The 22,348-nt window shown below is 40.3% G+C and overlaps 1 protein-coding gene across 1 annotated transcript in view; it reads left to right on the top strand.

The window, feature by feature from the left end:
* The window catches only part of DCDC2 (doublecortin domain containing 2), a 66,402-nt gene continuing 44,054 nt past the window's right edge, over positions 1 to 22,348 (top strand). The window contains exons 1-4 of the mRNA XM_084279978.1: positions 1 to 387; positions 6,414 to 6,465; positions 18,651 to 18,665; positions 22,190 to 22,266. Of these exons, the coding sequence (XP_084136104.1) occupies positions 95 to 387; positions 6,414 to 6,465; positions 18,651 to 18,665; positions 22,190 to 22,266 (437 nt within the window). The 5' untranslated portion in view covers positions 1 to 94. The remainder of the gene's footprint in view (positions 388 to 6,413; positions 6,466 to 18,650; positions 18,666 to 22,189; positions 22,267 to 22,348) is intronic.

The raw sequence follows: 22,348 nt of genomic DNA, 5'->3' as shown, positions 1-22,348 counted from the left end.
GGGGTGCTCAGGCAGGAACCTTCTCCTGAGTCAACAGGTGCAGGTGAAGCGTCGGGGCGGCTCGGGCTGCACAGGAGGTCCGAAGCCACCCAGCATGACTAGTCCTGGCACGAAGGGGTCGTGGCTGTCACAGCCAATGGTGAAGAGCGTGCTGGTTTATCGCAATGGAGACCCTTTCTTCCCCGGCCGCCGCATTGTCATCAATGAGAAGAAAGTGTCTAACTTTGAGGTCTTCCTGAAAGAGGTGACAGGAGGGGTGAAGGCACCCTTTGGAGCTGTTCGTAACATCTACACCCCCCGGGGCGGGCACCGTGTCCGGCAGCTGGAGGATCTTCAGACTGGAGAGCAGTATGTGGCTGGTGGCAGAGAAGGCTTCAAGAAACTCAAGTGAGTGGCTAAAACAATAACGTAAGATTTGTATGGAACTTGAGTATCAGCATTTGGGGTTTGTCACTGTGGCAGTACTTCAGAGGACCCCCCTCACCCCCAACCCCGTCCCTTTTATGAGGTGTTGCACAAAGAGAACTTAAAGGCTGTGATCCAAGGCAAAAAGACAGCTGCTTGTAAGTGATAAAACTGCAGAAGAGCTTTAGAGGTGAGCCACAGAAAAGCTGCTGTTACCCTCAGTGGCATAGTGTCATCTCCTTGACATGACAGTATAAAAGGAGAACGAGTTTTAACAAAAAGGACATGCACCAATGGCAAGTGCAGGTGTCAGTAGTGCCCAGTGGTAACAGGGAAAAAGCTGTAGAGAAGTGGAGTGTTGACAGTCCTGCTGTGAAGTTGATGAGCCTGGGAATTTAATTCCCAGCACTTCCTTTCTTGCTTGTTTTTAAAAAGTCAGAAATAGTCTACTCAGCTATCCACCTCTCCATCACTTTTCATTTTGGGTAGGTATATAGTCTTTTGTGATCAAAATGGCTGAATTCATCCCATTTTTTAAAAGATGACTGTTTGTTTTCTTTTCCCTGCTCAGACACTGAGAATTAAGCTGACAGTTGCTCTATTTCCTAGTGAGTGACTGGGAGAATATCATGGAGGAGATCTGGACTTTTAGATTGTGTTCCAGAGCGGCTTTGCATGTGATCCACAATGCTTCTTAAATCTGGCAGTGAATTTCAGGGTCTCAATTTCCTAATTATATGCTTTGTTCAATCTTTTGAATTAAAAAAAAAAAAATCTCGAAATTAGCAGTCCCTTTCTGGAGATGATTTGGAATTCATATGCTGAACTATCAGCATTACAGGACCTCGCTTACCTTGTTTTTGGAGAGTTGGGGACACCACATTTTTGAGGAAAGCTCCTTATGTATCTGGACAAAGGTCTGTAATGAACAGAATCGATATGAGCATTCGTAGTGGTTTTTGGTCCCTGTCAGTTTCTGAAGATTTATTGAAGCTTCTTGCACTTCAGTTGTGAAGCTAGAAAGATGTATGACAGGCTAAATATAAACCCTCTCCCTCAGTACTCTCTTGATAGCAAATGCAGTATTAAACTCTCAATAAAGATCTACTGTATGGTTTTTTTTTTTCCCTGTATTAAATTTCTGTGATTCTGTGGATGGCTTAAAGTTGTTACTTGTCAGCACATCATGTTTCACCTCCCTAAATGTGTTCTATGTTCAACAGACAGGGTGAAAGTCAATCAGTGTTTGACATCAGCATGGACCGTGAAGAGAATTGGGCACTCTGAATTTATTTTGGGAGGGAGAAACCATTTCTTTCTTGTCATTTCATGTTTTATGGTCACAATTTTAAGGCGAGAGCTTTTCAGATTTTCATGATTGCAGCGTGCAACAAGATACCAATGTATTTAAGGTCAATAAAGAGAATACTTTAAGAAAAGCTAACATCAAGGACTTGGCAAAAGCAGGCTGGTTTATGTGACCCTTAATAGTATGCCACAGTCCTGTGCTGTAGGGAGGATAAATTGAATGACTTGAGAACCAGTTCCATTTCTGTGTTCAGAGCTGGGGTTCTTCACTGTTAGTATTTATTTATATAGTGCTGTAAATGCTGGTGGTACTTTCACAAACTTTATTTAAGATAGGCTGAAGGGCTTAATGTTGATCTTGTTCTTAACTGGGTTGTAGACAGAATGATAATTAGGGAAATACGTTAGCCAGAAAAGTCAGAGGAGATGAGGTTGGTTGAAAGGGGTTGGGTTAAAAACTGGCTGGATGGACGGGCCCAAAGGGTGGTGGTGAATGGAACCAAATCCAGCTGGAGGCCAGTCATGAGTGGCATCCCCCAGGGCTCTGTCCTGGGCCCAGTCTTGTTCAACATCTTTATCTATGACCTCGTTACAGGGATTGAATGCTCCGGCAGTGAGTTTGCAGATGACACTAAGCTGGGAGGAAGTGTTGATTTGCCTGAGGGTAGGGAGGCTCTTCAGAGAGATCTGAACAGACTGGACCGATGGGCTGAGACCAACCGGATGAGGTTTAACAAGGCCAAGTGTAGAGTGCTGCACATGGGCCATAACAACCCCAGGCAGTGCTACAGGCTTGGGGGAGGTTGGCTGGAGAGCTGTCAGGCAGAGAAGGACCTGGGGGTGTTGGTTGACTGCAGGCTGAATATGAGCCAGCAGTGTGCCCAGGAGGCCAAGGCGGCCAATGGCATCCTGGCTTGTATCAAAAACAGTGTGGCCAGAAGGTCTAGGGAGGTAATTGTGACCCTGTACTCAGCATTGGTGAGGCTGCAACTTGAGTACTGTGTCCAGTTCTGGGCTCCTCACCATAAAAAGGACACTGAGGTCCTCGAGCGAGTGCAGAGAAGGGCAACCAGGCTGGTGAAGGGCCTGGAGGGCAAATCCTATGAGGAACGGCTGAGGAAGCTGGGGCTGTTTAGCTTGGAGAGGAGGAGGCTGAGTGGAGACCTTATCACCACCTACAACTACCTGAAGGGAGGTTGTAGAGAGGTGGGCGATGGTCTCTTCAGCCAGGTGACAGGAGATAGGACAAGGGGAAATTGCATGAAGCTGTGCCAGGGCAGGTTTAGATTGGACATTAGAAAAAAAATTTTTTACTGCAAGAGTTGTCAGGGCCTGGAACAGGCTGCCCAGGGATGTGGTTGATTCACCTTCCCTGGATGTCTTCAAAAAAAGGCTACATGAGGTACTTAGGGATATGGTCTAGCATAGGATGGGAATGGTTGGACTTGATCTTCAAAGGTCTCTTCCAACCTTGTGATTCTGTGATTCTCTGAAAGGAATTGAAGGAGTAAAATAGAAGGCTGTATATTTGTGTATGTGTCACAGTCAAAGATAAAGCAACTGCATCTGTGGGAGACCAGAGCATCTGCCCTAAAGGATCTGAGCCTGGTCTAATAGCAGCGAGACGTTTGTACGCTTTTAGTAAACTTTTTGCAGTGATGCTTGTTGGACATGCTCATTGTGATAAGACTGTGCTATGAGCTGTGGTAAACTATGAAGGGTTGAACTTTGAAAGGAAGGCTTGTCGCACCGATGTGTGGGAGTGTGATGGGAAGGAGAGAGGATCCAAGGAGAAGGATTCTGAAAGTGTCATTGCTCCACTTCAAACTGTGCATTTGTTTCATCTCAGATGCCTTACTCTGAGAACTGAATCTGCAATTCCTTGTCTGCAGTGAATTCTAGACTAAACTGTGCTCACCTTTAGCACCCGCATGTCTGTCGTTCCAAGCCCTGAGACAGATAGCTCTGAGGGTATTTAGTCAATATTAACCGCTAATATATTCCATTTTTAAAATAAAAATAATTAGCACTTTAAAAGTCTGCTTTTAGAAAAATATGTATAACTTTGCTTTAAATGAGGAACTATTAACCACTGTTGGGAATTTCCATAAAATATATCAAGTTTCCTAGATTGTTTTGTAAGTGACAGGTGTGCTAAGTGAATACAAGCTTTTTTGGTGTATGCGGTGAGGAGTGTTGCTATGCTGTAGTTGTTGCAGTTGCAAGTGAAAACAGGCATTGAGGCTTGCACCCATGTGGAGTTTTTCCCTGAAAGAAAACTGTCTGTGTTGGAGCTAGTTTTGATTTTTAACCTTTTCTTCAGCTTGCTGCTCTACCCTCCTTCCTTTGCCCATTCATTTGTGTCTGTGTTCATTAATTAATGGTAGATTGTCTTCTCTCCAGCAGCATCTATTTAAACAACACTGTAGTTTTCATCATTGGCTTGGATAGTCTTTGGCTGGAAGTATGTCTGCTTTCTTAGTAAATTGTAATACTTTTGTAAATCTTTTGGTCTGGGAGTTTTTTGGGTGCCCCTATCCCAAAAGAGGCCTTTGGCCCTCAGATTTGCAGGTCTCTGAAATTTGGCAGCTGAATGCGCAGACCTCTGCATTGTGAATTTAAGCCTTTGTCTATATATTTGCTTTTTTTTTACACTTTTCTCAGTTCTCCTTGAGGCATTTCACAGATGCCCAGAAAACACGAACCATGTTCAGTAGCTGTTGTTATAAACTGTTGTAAATATTTTGTCTGAGACGTTTATTTCTTTTCAGTCATGTAGACCTTAAGATTTTTTTTCGGGGGGGGGGGAGTTGAAAACTCATTCTCTTTTATGTGGAGAAGCTTGCAATGCTTTGTTTTTAAACACGAGGCTTAGACACTTTGTTTTCTTACATTTCATAGAACCATAGAATGGTTAGGGTTGGAGGGGAGCTTAGAGATCATCTAGTTCTGACCCCCCCGCCGTGGGCCAGGACACTCTCCACTAGACCAGGCTGCTGAAGGCCCCATCCAGCCTGGCCTTGAACACTGACAGGGAGGGGGCAGCTGCTCCTTCCCTGGGGAACCTGTGCCAGTGCCTCTCCACCCTCATAATGAAGTATTTTTTCCTAATACCCAGTCTAAAATTACCCCCTTTCATTTTAAAACTGTTCATCCTCATCCTGTCACTCCATCTTCATGCCCTTCTAAGAAGTCCCTCCCCAGCTTTCCTGGAGGCCCCTTCAGGTACATTTGCCTTTTTCCAAACCATTGACTGGCATGCACTTTCAAGCACTGCCTGGAAGCACTGCTTTCTCTTATTAGTGTCCCTTCACATTGAAGCTTTGAAATTATTGTGGCCATTCTGTGGTGCTTTGATAAATGATCACCATTCTTCCAAAGAATGAATGATTTCTTTATCTTTTTTTTCCCTTCTCTTTTTTTTTTTCCTTGGGCACTTTCATTTAGGTCTCTTGAATTCTGAACTTTTGGCAGTCAGAAAAGTTTCCTCTGGCAAACAAGTCTTATCCCAGTCATTAGCACTGCATGTTAACAGCATGACATTACTGGAAGACTGCAGATGTATTGTGGGTTCTGAGGCCTTTTGGTGAGCTTGCACTAATGTTTGCCATCAGGTATTCCTGCCTTTCTCAGGTAGAGTCTTCTAGTCTCATAAGACTGGAAAAGCACCTGTGGTTTCCCACTGAAAGTGGGAATAGGGAGAACCCATAGCAAATGCCATTCACCAACTGTTGGATTAGACACACTTGGCACAGAATAGATATCCCAACCATTCTTGTTCTCGTGTTTAGCTCTTGGCAGAAGGTGCTGAAAAGTGCTGCTGCTGAGCTATAACTGCCCACAAAGGTGACTTGTTCTACAGCACTGAGAACTAGGAACATCTTGGCAGTGCCAGCAGCTACCAAGAGCTGTGCTCATGCGAAAAGCTGATCTCATGGCTCTTGGAATGCTGACGAGGGAAAGGAGTCAATGTAGTTTTGGTACCTGGAGAGTTGCCTGTTTGACAGTCTATGGGATACTCATGCTTGAAGTCTTATTTAAACACTGTCTTTGGAAAAACAACACACAGCTAATCCATCACTGAGTCTGTTAACTAACACTTTTGGGTTAATGCACTTTTTTTTGTGGGAACATGTAATCTGATGGAGAGCAGTATCGTTTTGTCTTCTTGTGCAGCTGAGGCTTGCATTTTGTCTATTCATAAAATAACTCTGAAGATGTTGTTGGTTCATCACAACCATGGAAAAAACAGGATATACAGTGGCCAGGTGTGTCCATGTCCTGTTGAAGTTCAAGTGGCGTGAGTCCTTGTAATGCGCGTGGCACAAAGCTTTACATCTGTTAGGGACTTCCTGTGAGAAACTACTTTGAATACTTAGGTTATTATGCTGATATTTAGTGATCCACCTCATAGTAGTATGTGAGCTGCTTTCTGACAGGGGGTTTACTGATCACTACTCTGTTCATCAGTGACTTGAAGGTAGATAATTGGTACTCCCCCATCTTTTGTATTAGCCCAGAGAGCCAACTTGCAGATTTATATTAACACCCTTTTAATAAAATCCTGAATTAGTTAGTTTTTATATTCTTTTGAAGCATGGTAAATTTTTAAAGCTTCATGTATGGAAAAATTGTAGAAATATTTGTCTGGTGTAAGTTAGATACTTCTGTAAATACTCAATACTGTTTTCCTTCCACAGCTACTTGGGCATTGGTGAAACAAAGAAAAAACCTGCTGAAGTCAATAATGAGGTAGGATGTCTGAAATATTTAAGAAGTAAACATTCGGTTAAGGTTAGTCACATGCCTGCATTTATGTTATGTTTAATAATAATGCAATTATCTAGAATTCTGAACCTATTTTTAAGCGATTATCACTCTTACTGTTCTGAGCGTGATACACTGATTGTATTCCACTCAGCTTTCTGAATTGTTGCATCCAGTTAAAAAGTTTCTGTAAAAAAAATCTCACGTTGTCATCATTAGGTCTGGTCATAAACCTAAGGGAGCATTTTGTGTGTGTGTGAGTGCAGAAAAAGATGGGAATGAGAAGTTGGGAATTTTACATCAACAAATTTTCTTCAAAACTTGATATTTTCTCTGGAGAAGGGATATTTTTGTTTGAAAAAAATCACACTTTGTTGCAGTGCTTTTCCCAGTCAGTGCCAGTTTCAGTTGTAAACTTCTAACTAGTTCTAGTCCGTAATTCCCCAAACTCACCTGTTTCTCTTGAACAGTGGTATGCTATAGCCTAAGGATTCAACTGCAGTCTTCAAAATACTGCATGAGGATTTTTGTGACATGTGTGGCTCTTCATTAGTTCAACACAATTAATTTTATTCTGTTTGGAGATAGCAATGATTCCCAGGAAGCATTTGAATCACAGCTTCTGCCTGACAGGAAGCATCATCTCACAATTTTTTTACATTTCTTTTGCTTCGTGCTGTCGTGCCACATTTCCAGCAATTCAGTGGTTTTTGTGGCAGGTGTCATCAGACAGTGGGACACCTTGTATTGGAGAAGACCCTCAAAGTTGAGAGCTTAGTGCTACAATGGCATTTGTGGTGATGCTTGGATACTTCTTATTCTGAGGCTATAAAATACGACTGCTGCATTTGGTCATAACTTTGTAACCTGTATTTTTGTCTTACAAATGGTCACAATCAGCAGGAAGATCAAATTTAAGTCAAAGATTTGATATACCACTTCAAGTACCATATGCATTTACTCTCAGTTGGATTTTTTTCCCCAGGTTATTTGTTTGTGCAATCAACCAGAACTTTGTAGAGATAGTTCTGTTTGGGTTTTCTTTTTGTCTAGCCATTCATATCTCCTTGTTGTTTTGGTCTTTTTTTACAAAGGAAAAAAGAACAATTTAAAAAAAAAGGACAAATTAAATTAAACACTGATGAGGCATAAGGGTTATGCTCTGCTCTGACATGTATATAAAACTGAGAAACACACCTTCACATATGCACACTCTAAGCTTTACCATGTCTTTTATTCACAAATTCAATTTTTTACCTCTAGCATTTTGTTATTGCAGTCCTGAGTTTCCTCTGATAAAGTTTTGTGAATCTTGCAGAAACTGGCTTCTTGCAGGGTGCATGGATTGACAATCAAGAATTTATCTCACTTTTAATTGGGATCTAAGTAAGAGATTGTAATTTTGGGGGAAGGTAAAATGTTTGTACAGCAGCGATACTACACTTACCTGACCCTTAAACATATAAAACACAGGTCTGAACCAAAAAACACACCTTTGGATGTATGACCAGTCTTTGCTACTGTTTCTGGCCACCTGAATGTGTGGTTAGCATCATATTTTATGCTAAAACAGTATCTGGGTGAGAAAGGAAATCGTTCTTCTGTATCCAGGATGGGAAAAAGAGAACTTGAGGAAATAGCTTCTAGTTACCTCTGCAAATGGCAGTATGCATTCGCTACTGTGTGTGACTCACACTAATGGTGGGCAGTGTGACTAATTCCATATGCCCTTTCCTGGGAAGGTAGCTGTCTTCATGGAAGACCTTAACCATATCTTCGATACTGGCAGTTTTCAGGACAACCACAGGCTTGATACTTCAATGCTGTTTTGAAGGCTGATGGTTTTCCTGCAAATCCATAGAAGGTTCTCAGTGTAATAAAAATTCCATGGAGTTGGAGAAGTAGCTGTAGAAGTTGTGGGTTTCTTACTTACAGTTGCAAGTTTGGTAAGACAAGAATCAGTGCTCATCGGTGCTTCTTCTTTATTATCTCAGCACTTTCAACCATCTCTCAGGGCTTTAAATCAACTTAATTGATGGTTTATACTCACCAGTATAAACCATCAATTATCTCATCTTTCATTTTTTTCCTATTTGACTTATGTTTGCAATCTTCGTGGTCTCTGTGGAGAGCTTAACTCCCCATGATGAGTTTAACTCTCTGTGATTGATTTATTTGGGGAAAGGAGTCATAAAAATGAGATGAAACCTAGTAACAGTCTACAGATTTTTATCTGGGTTTATGAATAATGCAATTGTTTTCATCATTTAGTCCTAGGAATGAACTTTCAGGAGGCTAGTAACAGAAGTTTTAATGTCTAAATATATTTATGTTAAAAATATGTGAGGAAGAAAGTCCTCTTTTTACATTTTTTCAGGCATTCACTTAGAAATCAAAAATCTAGATGTGTTTTAGGAGCAGGAGGTCAATGGTATCGCTACATTGTTATTCTCTGATTCTGCTGGATTTGCATCAGCAAACAAAAAAAAATCACGTTCTTCTATGAAGCCTTGTAGCAGTCTTTGAACTAGCCCACAAAGGTGTTTTGCTTTCATAAGGCATTTTTTTAGATTGAATTTCAGAAATAAAATCCTCCCTGTTTGTTTCATTAGAAGAAGAAGAAAATCTATGTATGTGTGAATGGCAACATTGCTAAAGCAATAAATTTATGGCTCAGCCCTGTAAGCACAGCAAGGTGTAATTTGTGGATTGTCACAATGACTTCAGTAGGAAGATTCCCATGGAGTTATGCATGTACACAGAAATTTCTGTGCCAGGTCTGATTTTCTAGTGTTTTGGTGGTCTGGGGTGGGGACGGGAGGAAAGAAGTTAATAGTTATTTGGTTGATTATTTGCCTCACCACAGCTTTGTGGGCAAATAGGGGTTGGAATGGACTTGGAAAGATCATCTAGTCCAACCCTACTGCCAGAGCAGGATCACCTAGAGTAGGTCACACAGGAATGCATCCAGGTGGATGTTGAGTATCTTCTGAGAAGGAGACTCCACAACCTCCCTGGGCAGCCTGTGCCAGTGCTCTGCCACCTTCACAGTGAAAAAGTTTCACATGGAACCTTCTATGCCCCAGCTTGCACCATTGCCCCTTGTCCTATCATTGGACATCACTGAGAAGAGCCTGGCTCCATCCTCCTGACACTCGCCCTTTACATATTTATAGAAATATAGTCATCCCTCAGACTCCTCCAGACTGAAGACACCCAGCTCTCTCAGCCTGTCCTCGTAAGGAAAATGTTCCACTCCCTTAATCATCTTGGTGGCCCTGTGCTGGATTGTTTCAAGCAGTTCCCCGTCCTTCTTGAACTGAGGGGCCCAGAACTGGACACAATATTCCAGGTGTGGCCTCACCAGGGCAGCGTAGAGGGGGAGAAGGACAGCTCTTGACCTACTAACCACACCCCTTCTACCACACCCCAGGATGCCATTGGTCTCCTTGGCCATGAGGGCACATTGCTGGCTCATGGTATTCCTGCTGTCCACCAGGACCCCCAGGTCCTTTTCCTCTATGCTGCTCTCCAACAGGCCAGTCCCCACTCTATACTGGTACCTGTGGTTGTTCTTCCCCAGATGCAACACTCTACACTTGCCCTTGTATTTCATTTAACTTCTCCCCACCCAACTCTCCAGCCTAAGTCTTTCTGGATGGCAGCACAGCCTGCCTTCCTTCTTCTCTGCCCTCAACCTCCCCCCAGACATTTTTAAAGCATGAAATAATTTGTCAGGGCTCCCATATTAATGGTCTGGACCCCAGCTTATTCTCATGACCTCAGTAGTGCTGCTGTTAACAGCATCTTGGAGACAGCAAGTGTGGGGAATGCCTCCACATTTCTCGCCTTGCAGATGGCTCTGACTATGCTCTTGGGGCTGAGCAATCACAGCAATAAATGGCCCTGTGCTACAGTACTCCTGAGTGCTGGTAATATGTTCAGAATTGGTACAGGACCTTTTTTTGACCACAGAAGGAGTTTCTTTTGGAGCTATTAAAGCTGAGTTGTGCAAGACAAGGTTTTGGAAGCATGTTGATGCTGTGGTGGTGATTACAGTTTTTCTGTACCTGCCATATATCAAGGATCTGAAAACTTTAGAAAGATAGCACAGTATTTGAGAAATTCATGTTCAGTGGTTAAGGATGATATCATCATGCTTAGGTACAAGGGTATCAATTCTGGTCGTATGAAGCGTGCTTCATTTGGCATTTTGGACCTAATGAATGACTCTTGGTGAAGGTTTTTCTCCAGCACAACAGTTACAAAAGCTGTTTCCAATTCTGGTAAGTGAGAAGGAAAGCAAAAGGAAGAAAATCTGATGCAGCAGCTGTAGGTTTTGTTTTATGTAAGTTAAACTGCCAAATGTTTGACATCTGCTTTTGGGAGTTCTTTAATGTTATCCTTCAGAGGCAGCATCTCAATTACTTCAAATTTGCACAGTACTAGAAAACATGTGTCAAACTAGAATTAAACAAGAAAAAAATCATGCTTGTGATACAGTGTAAATACAGAATCCTATATTCAGAAAGAAAAATAGACAGGGAGTATAAAGCATTAATTTCTTATGAAACTCTCTTCTCTACTTTTCTCATGGAGTGACAAGACAGAATAAGTAGTCCATCAGAAGGTTTCTCTTCTTTACTGAAATATGTACATCTGGTTTTATAAGGAAGCTATTCCAGGCTGGGGAAGTGGAAAAAAAAATGTATTCTGCATTCATGTATTTTGGGAACTCATCTAATGAAATCCTTTAGAATTTGTTCTTGTAAGGTGCTGAGATTTAACATTTGGAACCAGGTTCTGTCCTGGACTAGAACAGTATTATTTACCTCTGTTATGATCTGGTTTGGTTTTAGCTGGAGCTTCTCAAATACTGTGGTCCTATTGGTCTGTAAGGTTCACCTTGCCTTGCCTGACATGTTTGGAACTAACAAGGGTTTAGAGCTAGTAAGTGCCTCTGTTCTCTGTGTGTCCTCTACCATTGACAAGAGGAGCTCTGGGGAAGTTTTCATCAAGAAGGTCTTAGTGTAAATGTGTTGTTACAAAACACCAATGAACCAATTACATAATGTGTAATTCATTAAGCACTATCCATCTCTTTCATGCGAGAAGTGAAACATGTTTCCACTTACATGTGATTTATCAACCACAGTTGGGTCTTTTAAAAAATAGTAACTTAAAAGTCACTCTACTACTGATATAAATCAAATTTCAAGGTAGACTTCAATGAAACAATTTCATTTCTGATATCAATGACAGATTTCTTTATTCTAGTGTCTACTGTCTTAAAATCTAGTTTACCAGTGTAAGTCCTCCAAACAACTGAAAGAAATGGGCCAAATGCTCAGCTGATGGAAAAGAAATCTTTTTATTGACCATTGTACCCTAGATATGAACTTCAACTTACAGGCCTGTTCTTCTGGGTGAAGTTTTGTAGACTAGTGTCAGTACAGGACGGTAAGCAAAGGAAAGCTGCTCTAATATTTCCTGCAGGATGATATAACTTATGATAGAAGTGAAGTGTGTGAAATTGATACCCAACCTTTACTAAATGTTTCGAAGCAGCAGGACTTGCAATATTGCCACTTCAAATGATGTCTGTAGTTCAGTAATCATTGGCTCCAATAGACTTTGAGACATCCCCAGGGCCAAGAAGGAGAAGGGATGCTGTTGGTTTTGCAAAAATACCGATGGTAGTTGTGGTACTTCAACAGTTACTGGATTTCAAAGACAGTTAGATGCCTTGATACCATTTTTGCCTTTGCAAATCTTCCTCACATCATCAGCCATAAACGTGTGAGGAAGGGAATAGTTCAAGAGAAAGTTGGTAACTGCAGAAGAAAGGAAGGGGGTTAGAAAGGCCTGCAAGATCCTTTTCACTTCTGACAATCAGTCTGCAATTTGTTTAGTTTCATATTAAAACCTGACTTCAGTTCCCTGATTTCTGAGATAATGTTGATGCATTAACCTTTGAACGATCATCAAGCACATCCTCACAAGTTATTCCACTGCTGAATGCTGCTGGTGGGATTAGGGTGAGGGCTGGTGGGATTAGAAAGCCATCTCTGTCTCTTCTCGATTCATCTGCTGTTATGTGTATTGGGCACATCCTTGTCTGTTTGTACTTAGCTCTCCTTACCAGTAGGAGCAGTAGGAGCAGTGCAAAAGTCTAGGAAAATCCCCTCAGTTCTCTTGCTGCTGTAACACAGATCAGTGTGCCACTCAACTGATTGTCACAGTGCCACAAATTCACTTGATTGACACGATGGTCACAGGGGTGAGCTGTGGGTTATGAAGAGGGGCAGAGAAAAGATCAAATCAGAGCTAAAGACAGCGAGCAGCAGCAGTGGAGAAAAAGACTGTGTGAGCAAATTTGTATCTGGTTTAAGCATTTTATGGACATGGCAATACTCCTTCCGTTCTATTTTGCTGTTTCACCTGACAGGTAAGTGATGATGTGTTTCTTGCACCATAGCATTGTGATAGTTGTTCTGAATAGAAGGCTGGAGCAATTTTCCTAGGAAAAGCCTGATTTTTCAAATCCCTTTTGATAGATTCTGCAACAAGCTAACCCCTCAGAATTGTCACATCCCATCTTAGTTTAGACTTTTCGTGCAGAGAGTGATGATAGAGACTAAGTTCAGATTTTTGCCTTCTTCCTCTTTCAACCAAGGAGAGCAGTAAGCGTGAAAGAAAACACTTGTCCCAGAAATATGGGAAATTATGTGTCAGTCTTAGCAATTGAAAGCCAGATTCTTGGTTGTTTCAGATCCCTTATGCGGTAATATATCTCAAAACATTTTACACTTATGTTACTGACAGGGAATGTAGTACTAAGATTTCATCCTGACCCAAGCTAAAGCTTTGATACAAATGATTCCTCATGTATGATTCCACAGAACCATAGAATCATAGAATTGTCTTGGTTCCATCACTTCTTTTGGCAACCAAGCTTCTTGTTTTGCAAGACAGATCCCTTTTGTACTGAAGGTGACCTGTAAGCACAAATACATTTTAAATGATGTGCTTGAGGAATCTAACAATTAATCTCTTGAGGAAGTGTGGACTAACAGAGTTACCTTTTGTTTATTATAAACTTAATTGTTTGCAAAAGGTACTGATTGTTATTTTCTAATTATAATGTATGGGGTATTGACATTTTTATTTCTCTAGGCACTATCATTGATCTAGTAGTCTCTTCCTGTGCACGAAAAAAGATGAATTTTACTTGTCATTGGGGTAGGGTAAGAATTAACTGAGATTTTATATTTGCAAATCCTGTGGGCAACTATTTGTTTAAAATTATTTTTGTTTTACAATAATGTGTTCAGCTGAACCTCCTTTCTTCTTTGACTTATGACCAACAGTTTTTTCTTAGGTAGTTAAAAACATTGAGGTTTTCTTGTCAATAGTTAATTTTTTTCTCCTGGGTTTCTAGGACAAGGTGATTGTGTGGCAAGCTCTGGCACAAGGTTTTTTTGTGCTGCTCAAGATTCGTTGTCATTTGTGTTCCACTTCGTTTTGTTTTGGTTTTGTTTTTTTTACAGACTTGTATTCTAGAAAAGAATTTATGAAGTTATTTAAGAAAACTCTACTTCCATGTCTTACTCTATATAAGCAATATTAAGAGTTAGCTCTGTACTATAGAGGGACAAGGATGATGGATGTAGACTCCTTTCCTTGGATTCACCACTGTTCTCTATGATGTTTCATCATTGAAAACATCCTGGTCCGCATTTTACTACACTTTTTTACTTATGGTGTCATCATAACCCATAGATTGGGAATGGCTGTAGGGCAGTAAGTGGGAAAATGGAAGTTGTAAGAGCTGTTTGGGAAGCATGTAGCTGTTTGGGGTTGCTTTACCAAATTTCTTTTAGTGTGTTCATTCTGAAATGCTGTTGTTTAGCATTACAAGTGTCTGTGTCTGGCTCTTGGACTGTCAGATTCAGTGTTTGTGTTAGGGTCCCTGGTGTGGGGGAGGCACAGGGACCCTCTGCCCACCACCCAACAGGTCTTGTCCTACTTTCCAGCTCCATGTTCCTCCCATGTTAGGCCTGGGTACCTTTCTGCAGTTCTGTTGGCTCACATGTAGTAGTTGTGTCTCCGTCATGTTTTTCCAGTGATTCATTGCTTATTTTCAGCATTTTACATAAATGTATTTTATTGTTCCATAACTATTTCAGTTGCACTTCTTTTATCAGGTGGTTTAAGCGTGGTCATACTTGGAGGAGTATGTGTAGAATGGAATAATAAAATTTTTTACTAATGATTCTTCAGAGGATTGGTAAAGATTCCTCAAAACCAGTATTCAGGTTCCATGCAGATATTTGGGTCATAAATACATATATGACCCCAATATTTCTATCTGCATGGAATCACTAAAACATCTCTATCTAGTGAAAACACTTGACACTTAAAAGGATTTGAGTGAGTGTTTGAACATGTTAGCGTTTTATATTTATTTTTCTAATCCAGTGCCTATCTGTCCTTACAATGGTCACACTGGATGACTGTTCTGGGTTCAGCTAAGATAGAGGTAATTTTAGTAGTAGAAATGGAGACATGCTACATCAAACAGGGCACATTTGCTTCCTAGGGAACTACACAGATCTGTTCCTGTGATCAAATGTGTCTACAGAATGAAACTGTGACTGGCAGAATGTGCCTTCTGCTGGTGGTCTTCAGCCTCAGCACAGCAGTTCAGTACCACTCCTGCTGTGGGGTCTTGTGGGCCAGACACAGTTAATTAGCACATCACAGCCTACTTTTATGCATAGAGCAATTACTCTACACACAGTATTTGTATGTCTGTGTATAAAGGTCCACTTCCTATTCCTGTGCCAATATGGAAAACTAAACCATCTTGCTACTCTGTATCTGACCACTTTGATTTCTTTTACTGCTGGTGTCACAGACTGAGGAATTTCTCATTTTCTGATGTCAAATTAGGAATTCTACTGTAGGTGTAGTTTGGGAATGAGACTATCAAAATGCAAAGGTTAAAAAATTTTGGTATACATATTTAATCTCCCTAGCAACATCTTTAATAGTTAAATTTTATATGTCATTGTTTGGTATTTAGTATCCTGGTAACATAATTAGCACAACAAGATATACAAAACAGATACTCTTCCTGAGCGTTCATAATCTAATACCAGGAGAAATCAGAGAACAACTGACCAGACATCCAGTTTAAACATAAGCTGTGTCCTTTTTTCTGCTTGGGACTGGAATTAACAACATTTCTCTTTCTGTACTTCCATATAGCTGAATCGTATAATTCTGAGCATTTTAATTAATAGCTTGTTTACAGATGGATTTAGTGGATTTTGAAGCAATAGAAAAAGTTGAAGAGGTTTTGATTCATGCCACTGGAGATTTCATGGCATTGGGTTTGATATGAAACTTGAAAGTTGGTCTCTTCCCTAACACGCCTGCCTTATTTTGTAGGGTAACTGCTCTTTCTGGCCTGTGGGGAGGCTGGAGGAAGAGATGCCAGTACTGAAGCTTTTAATGAGGCACATTAGTCTCATTAAAAACTTGTTGCTGCATACTGAGTTGACTTACTGGAAGCATTAAAAACTTTTACCTTTGATTAAAAATTATGAAAAAAAAATCTGGGGTGGGAGTGTGTGCTTTTTGTTCTTCAGCTGTCACTGTTCACAGGTTCAGGTCTTTCTGATCATCCACTAAGGACACCACCACGTCTTTGTGGTTTAAATGAGTCTAAGGAATCTGGTAAAAATACACAAATTACACAAAGCAAGACTGGTCAGAGGTGGCAGTATTATGTCAATGACAGAAATGAGCATCAGGGTCTCTTTTGCTTGAATAAAATAAATGTATATTATTGATCCCGTCATTGTGTGTGTTGCAAACAGTGTTGGGTGTAGTGTCATACAACTTGGAGAAGAAATAGGAGATACGTTTTAGCTTCAGAAGTAACAGAGATGTGATCTACTTTGGAACACCACACAGGCTAAGTGCCTGGGCAAATAAGGCCATGCCAATGTCTGATTTATTCCTGCTGAAGATCTGAAACCTAATCCAGTGCCCCAAAACTCTGACAGATCCCAAGTGAACCATTTTTCTTTCCAGAGCTGAGCTAGATGGGGTGAGATGCACAGGGAATATGAACTCCTTTTCACTTACTGTGGCTGAAAAGGAGGGTGATTTACCTCATGTAAATGCTTTGGGAATTTTGTAGGGGCCTGGCAGTCTAGAAGGCTCCCGGAATCAGCACATGACTCTTTATTCTGGCATAGTTTTTTTTCTGGCTTATCTATGCTTTATGTGGGCTGAGAAGTTTATGTACTGCCGTGGTGTTGTGACCTATTTATGGAAGCCAGGAAATCCGGTCAGTTAATAGCAGCTTGAGTGGTGCTGTGTATCCACACCAGTAGAAAGGTTAGTAGGCTCTTGCACAAGGCTGTTTTGTACTATCCAGTGTACCATCTAGCAATGGCAGGTAGCCAGGGAAATGTAGTTTATCCAGGTTAATTAATGTGTAGGATAGCTGAAATGATTTTGGACTGACCAAACACTTCAGTGAGTTTGACTCTGCATCTTTCATCAAAGTGTACAAAACTGCCCACTTAAAAAAAGTTGCATTTCCATGAAATAGGTAAGGTGTTTCCTATGCTGTAATAGCTTTAGAAAACTTATCATTCTAATTTGCTTTTGATCACTGAACCTTGAACATTCCTTTCTTTACACATCATCACAGGGTGGTGATGGTGTGTATAAATGGGGTTTTGGTTCTTTTGACCCCAGTTCTACCCTAGGGGAATGCAAATATTTGTTCTCAATTTTCCTGGGCACATTGATTAACAAACTGGCAAAGCCATGGGTCATTGCATGAGCTGATAAATTTGGAATGTGACATTGTGTTGAAACATTTAAAACTTCAAAAGGTTAATTATAAAGTGACATGAGTAATGAGTGAAATGTTCATAGCGCCCAAGACTATGTTAATACAGCAATAAGAAAGGCCAGCTCTTAAACATGTATAAATCAAACCAGCACAGAGCATCTTGTTCAGGGAGGTTATAGTTTTTGACTTGTTTTGCTGCTGCCCAAGATGTTTTTATAGATCCGTGTAAACCTGTAAATCTCACAGTTGTTCAACTGCTCCCTTTGATGGGGTGCGCTTCTGATAAGAAAAGGAAACAAATCAGATACTTGTACTATCTCTTAGCTATGGATAACTAGCCTGTGTTCTCATGACATCCTGGGAAAGTGCTGCCATACCTCTGTATTTAATATGTCTCTAATTATTTAATATACACTGGAGGGAATAGAAAAGCAAAGAATAGCACGTTTATGTTTGAAACTATTCTCTAGTGAATAAAATTCACCTTTGTAGCAACTAAATATGCAGCATGGTATGTTCAGAGGACAGCTGAATTAGTACTTACTGAAATGTATAGTTTTTTGGTATGCAAGGATTGATACTCTGAAGTGTCACACGCCTCTTGCAAGTCCCAAGTAGCCAACAGGAGTTTGGGTAGTTTGCTGGGTCTGTCCCACTTTCCAGTCTATATTTGAATAATAATTTTGAAGATATAATGTAGCATTTGTAGGAGCAAAAACTTCATGCATGGGGATCAACTAAAACAAATATGCCTCATTTTGCTACATCTCTATTTTAGGGATTATGTTTTTTACCTTATACTAGTTAAAATGCTTCTGAGGAAAGAAGTGAAAACTATTCTTTTCTAACAGTGTATTTCAAACCAATATGTGGGTTGCTCAGAGTCCTTATGTGAGTAGCCATTCTCAGTCATGATTTCCTTGTAATGCCATATATGTAATGTTCTCTTCCCAATGTGACACTTCTTTGAGTTAGAAGCATTGCATGGACAAGCCCATCCATAATGTTCTAAAAAGGGATAACATTTTTAGTTGATCATCAGTCTTTCATATGGTCAGTTGAACACAAATCCAATATAAATATATGTATGAAAATTATATTAAATCACTATATATATGCACACACACACACATTATATACATGTATACACATGTGGATAGGCCCACACTAATTCAAAATGGTTTTCCTACAAAAACTGTGTTTTGTGTGCCTGCACATGATATAGTATGATTACCTGAGATAACAATTGGGCTGCTGATCATTTTGTTTTGGTTTTTTTTTATGCTAGCAGTCAACAGTGGAAGATGTAAGTACTCAAAATAGATTGTGTGATGTGTTGTATGTGTTTGCAAAGTGTTTTGTCTATTTGTTAAATGTTGTTAATATTTAGAATATTTTTTTAATATAAGGAAAAAATGTATAGAATGTTGTTATGAAGCAACTGTGTATTTTTTTACCATGTTTCTCTTAGATGTTGGTCTTTCCATCTTTGTATTTCCAGGGCAATGTTAGAAAGCACTCAGCTGCAGCTAACATTCAGCAACACTAATTCCACCACAGTAAGCTACGTCTGAAGACAAAAGCTGAGCTCTAAGAGACTCTGTAGAATGTATTCTGAAATCCAAGTGCTTAGAGAGATCTCAAACCCTGCAGACTGATCCCCACTCCCAGAACCTAGCCTGTGTTGGGTTTAGCTGCTTTGTTTTTCCCAGATACTGCAACGTGCTTTGCAAAGTAATTTCACAGGTGGTAACTCCTCTCTGAAGCAAGAAAGACCCATGCTGCTGTTGGTGTAAGGGGCAGCGTGGGAAATAAGAAATTCTTTGTAGAGTAGAAAGGTCAAGAATATGATGCTTTTGAATGTCTCTGATCCAGTAGTGCATTTCCAACTGCCTTTAGCTCTTGGTGCCTTGCAAATTCTCATTTGATTGGTAACCTTCAGCTTACTTAAAGTTTCCTCCTGAGTTTCAGCAGATGTCATGCTCTCTCCTTCCTCCCCTAGATGCTTTGTGCTGCTGCTCAGTGATGTCACTTCATATCTCAGATGGGTATCTCATCACAATTTATGAAATGTTCGCAACGTTTTTCAGCAGCAGATGGAAGCCACCCTTGAATGGGTCTTTTCAAATAAACTGAAAATGTACAAAATTTAAAGATAAAATCATAATGGGGTTAGACCATTGATTAATGTAAATCTGCTTATGATTGCTGACATAAATGGGGAAGTGCTGATTTATATCAGCTGAGAACATGCCCAGCAAAATTAAAAGAAAACAAAGGGTTTAGGGGGCTTAGTGATGCTGGTTTCTTAATGTAAGCACAAACTTTCACCCAAGACCACATTGGTGTTAATATGTAACTGCTGTGCCGGAGGGGTCAGGCTGTTGTAGATGCTGCAATACTGTGGTACCTCCTACAAAGAAAGTAGGAGCAGAACCACTTATTTTTTAATTAAATCCTGGATCAGGACTTCCACTGGGGCGGTTTGGCGTAACTCCATATTCTTCTAAGGAACTGGATTGATTTACAGTGACTGAGCCCTCTCTCTTTTGTTCATGTGTAATTCTTTATATTGAAATTATGTAGCTAGATTTCCATAACTATAAACAGGTTAACATTGATCAGACAGAAATTGTTCTAAATGCTATGAGATGGTAACTTGAAGACTGCAAAAAACCCCAAACCAATGAACGGGACAGTCAGGTTAATTAGAAGAATGGTGTGAAGGGTGTAAGGGCATTTGGTTTGATTTCTTTGTTTCTCTTTTTCTCTCTCTCTCTTTTTTTTTTTTTTTTTGGTTTATTTTAATAATCACTGCAGTATAAATTTAGCCAAACTGTTTATTAAAAGAGTGGCCTAAGAGCAGGCTAGGGTAGTTTGTGCTGACTTTTTTTGCTGCTGTACTTGGAGAGCATGATATATTATCTTGTAGCCAGAATATTTATTGGGCATCCGTAAGGGTTATCTCTTGTGCATTGTGGAATACTCTATTATACTATATTGTAGTTGCTTGCATGCCTGATTCAAAATTAAAGGTGTTATATACAGCTATTATTTGCAGCACTCCTGTATAGGCATGCCCCTCTGACTTTTTTGTTGGTGGTGTTTGGGGTTTTTTGGGGGGTGGTGGTGGTGGGTTTTTAAATTTATTCTCTTCTCATTTATATATTTATTTTCTCTTTTCCTTCCTCTCATTTACAGCATCAGTGTCTCTGTGTCCTCTTTGAATAGAAAGAGTTTATCTTTCTCTTGATCCTTGAAGCAAATCAGTTGTTAAAACGTGCCTTCAGGGGGCAAGGAGTCCCAAAGATGATATTTATTCCTCCTCTTCCAGACTAATATCACTCTAAGATATTATTTTCATCTTTTGATACAAGAGGTGCATTTGATTTAAACACACTTAGCAAAACAAGGGAAGCCTGCATTTTGTTCTGGTTTAGGCCATGTTTAAGGAAAAAGGACAAATATTTAGTCTTTGCTTTGTTTAAGAACAAGGCTGACAGCCACAGGATTAATGAAAGAGTAACCCAAAAGATTGACTTGCAACCTGATCCCACAGAATCCATTATTGGCAGAAATACAATCCTTCAAATAATAAATGAGCCCTTAACATCTGCCGGGTTGCTTGTTTCCTCAGGGGCCCAGTGATAGGGCTGAGTGCAATAACACGTTGGCCTTCTGAGAAGCCTACACAAACTTTAATGGTTTCATCAGCTTGCAGAAACAACTAAATAATTGGGCTCATCTGGGACTGTCCTAAAGGGATCCTTTATGCTTAGTAAATGTGTTCTAACTAGTTCCAGTAAAGTGTGGATCACTGAAACCTGAGTGTTGCAGACTGGATCAGAGAACTTGGTTTGATGGATGGTTTGAAGTGTGTGAGAGTTTGACTATCAACAGCATAAGTGAGCATCAAGAATGGACAAAGAATTAATTTTTAGAAATGGTAAAATAAGGCTTTACTAGTTACATCTTGAAAACTTTATACAGAAGTTGCCTGGCAACTAGCAGCTACACAGAGAGGTGTCAGGGTAGGCCAAGTTAAGTCATTCCCATTTTGGATGCAAATATGTGTTTGGAGCCTAAATATTAGGACCTGATGCTATGGAAGTAAATTAGTGTTGCCTCAGAATAATGGCATTACTATTGAGCCACCTGATCCATCTCAATGCAGTGATGCAGTGTCTGTTCAAAAGAGTAACAGGTAATAAGTACCTGGGAATTAAGTAGCCTATGTTTTATTCTGAGAACTAAAAATCTGCAGTTCACCTGACCTGTGAGTCATTGCCCTAAAATGGGCATAATATTCAGCAACCTTTGTAGATTACTGATGGATTTGGATGTAAAGACCTGTACAAGAGCAGAAATCTGTATTGCCTAATAGCAGGGAGACCTAGAGGTGGCATTTATTGTTATAAAGAGAAGATGTCTCAATTGCCTATGTCATAGTTCTGAGCAGTAGAGGCTAAGAAAGTAAGAACAGAATTTGGGAGTGTTGCTGTGGGTTTCTAGGAACAACAGCTGAGAAGTCAGCAAAGGTGTCCATACAGTTTTGAGCTGCAAAATGTATGTTGTACCACGCTGCACTGTGGTATACTATGCTGTGGTTGTTACTCAAAATGTATATGAACCTGCAACAGTAATTATGTATTCTCTGTAGAAGGTGAAGCTGGAGTGGAATAAAATGCATGTTTTAAAACCAGGAATTTCGGAATTTCCTTCTGCAGATACACTGTTCTCCCCATCGCCCCCCTCCTGCTGACTGTGGGCAGGGCAAAGTCTTTCCCAATGTGAAGACTGAGTAATTCCTTGTTCTTTTTGTCTTTGCAGGTCAAACCAGTTACTCACAGTAGAATCACTGTGTCAGCACGGTTTCGAAAACCGCTACAGGAGCCCTATACTATTTTGTAAGTAGAATTTTCAGTTGGTGATCTTCCATTCTGGGGGTGGGGTGGGGGTGGGGTGGTTGTAGTGGTATCTTAACTTCAG

This window comes from Gallinula chloropus (genome assembly GCF_964237585.1).
Source record: "Gallinula chloropus genome assembly, chromosome: 2".
NCBI lineage: Eukaryota > Metazoa > Chordata > Aves > Gruiformes > Rallidae > Gallinula > Gallinula chloropus.
Note: the sequence above shows the minus strand (reverse complement) of the source record. Positions and strands in the feature narration are given on the sequence as shown.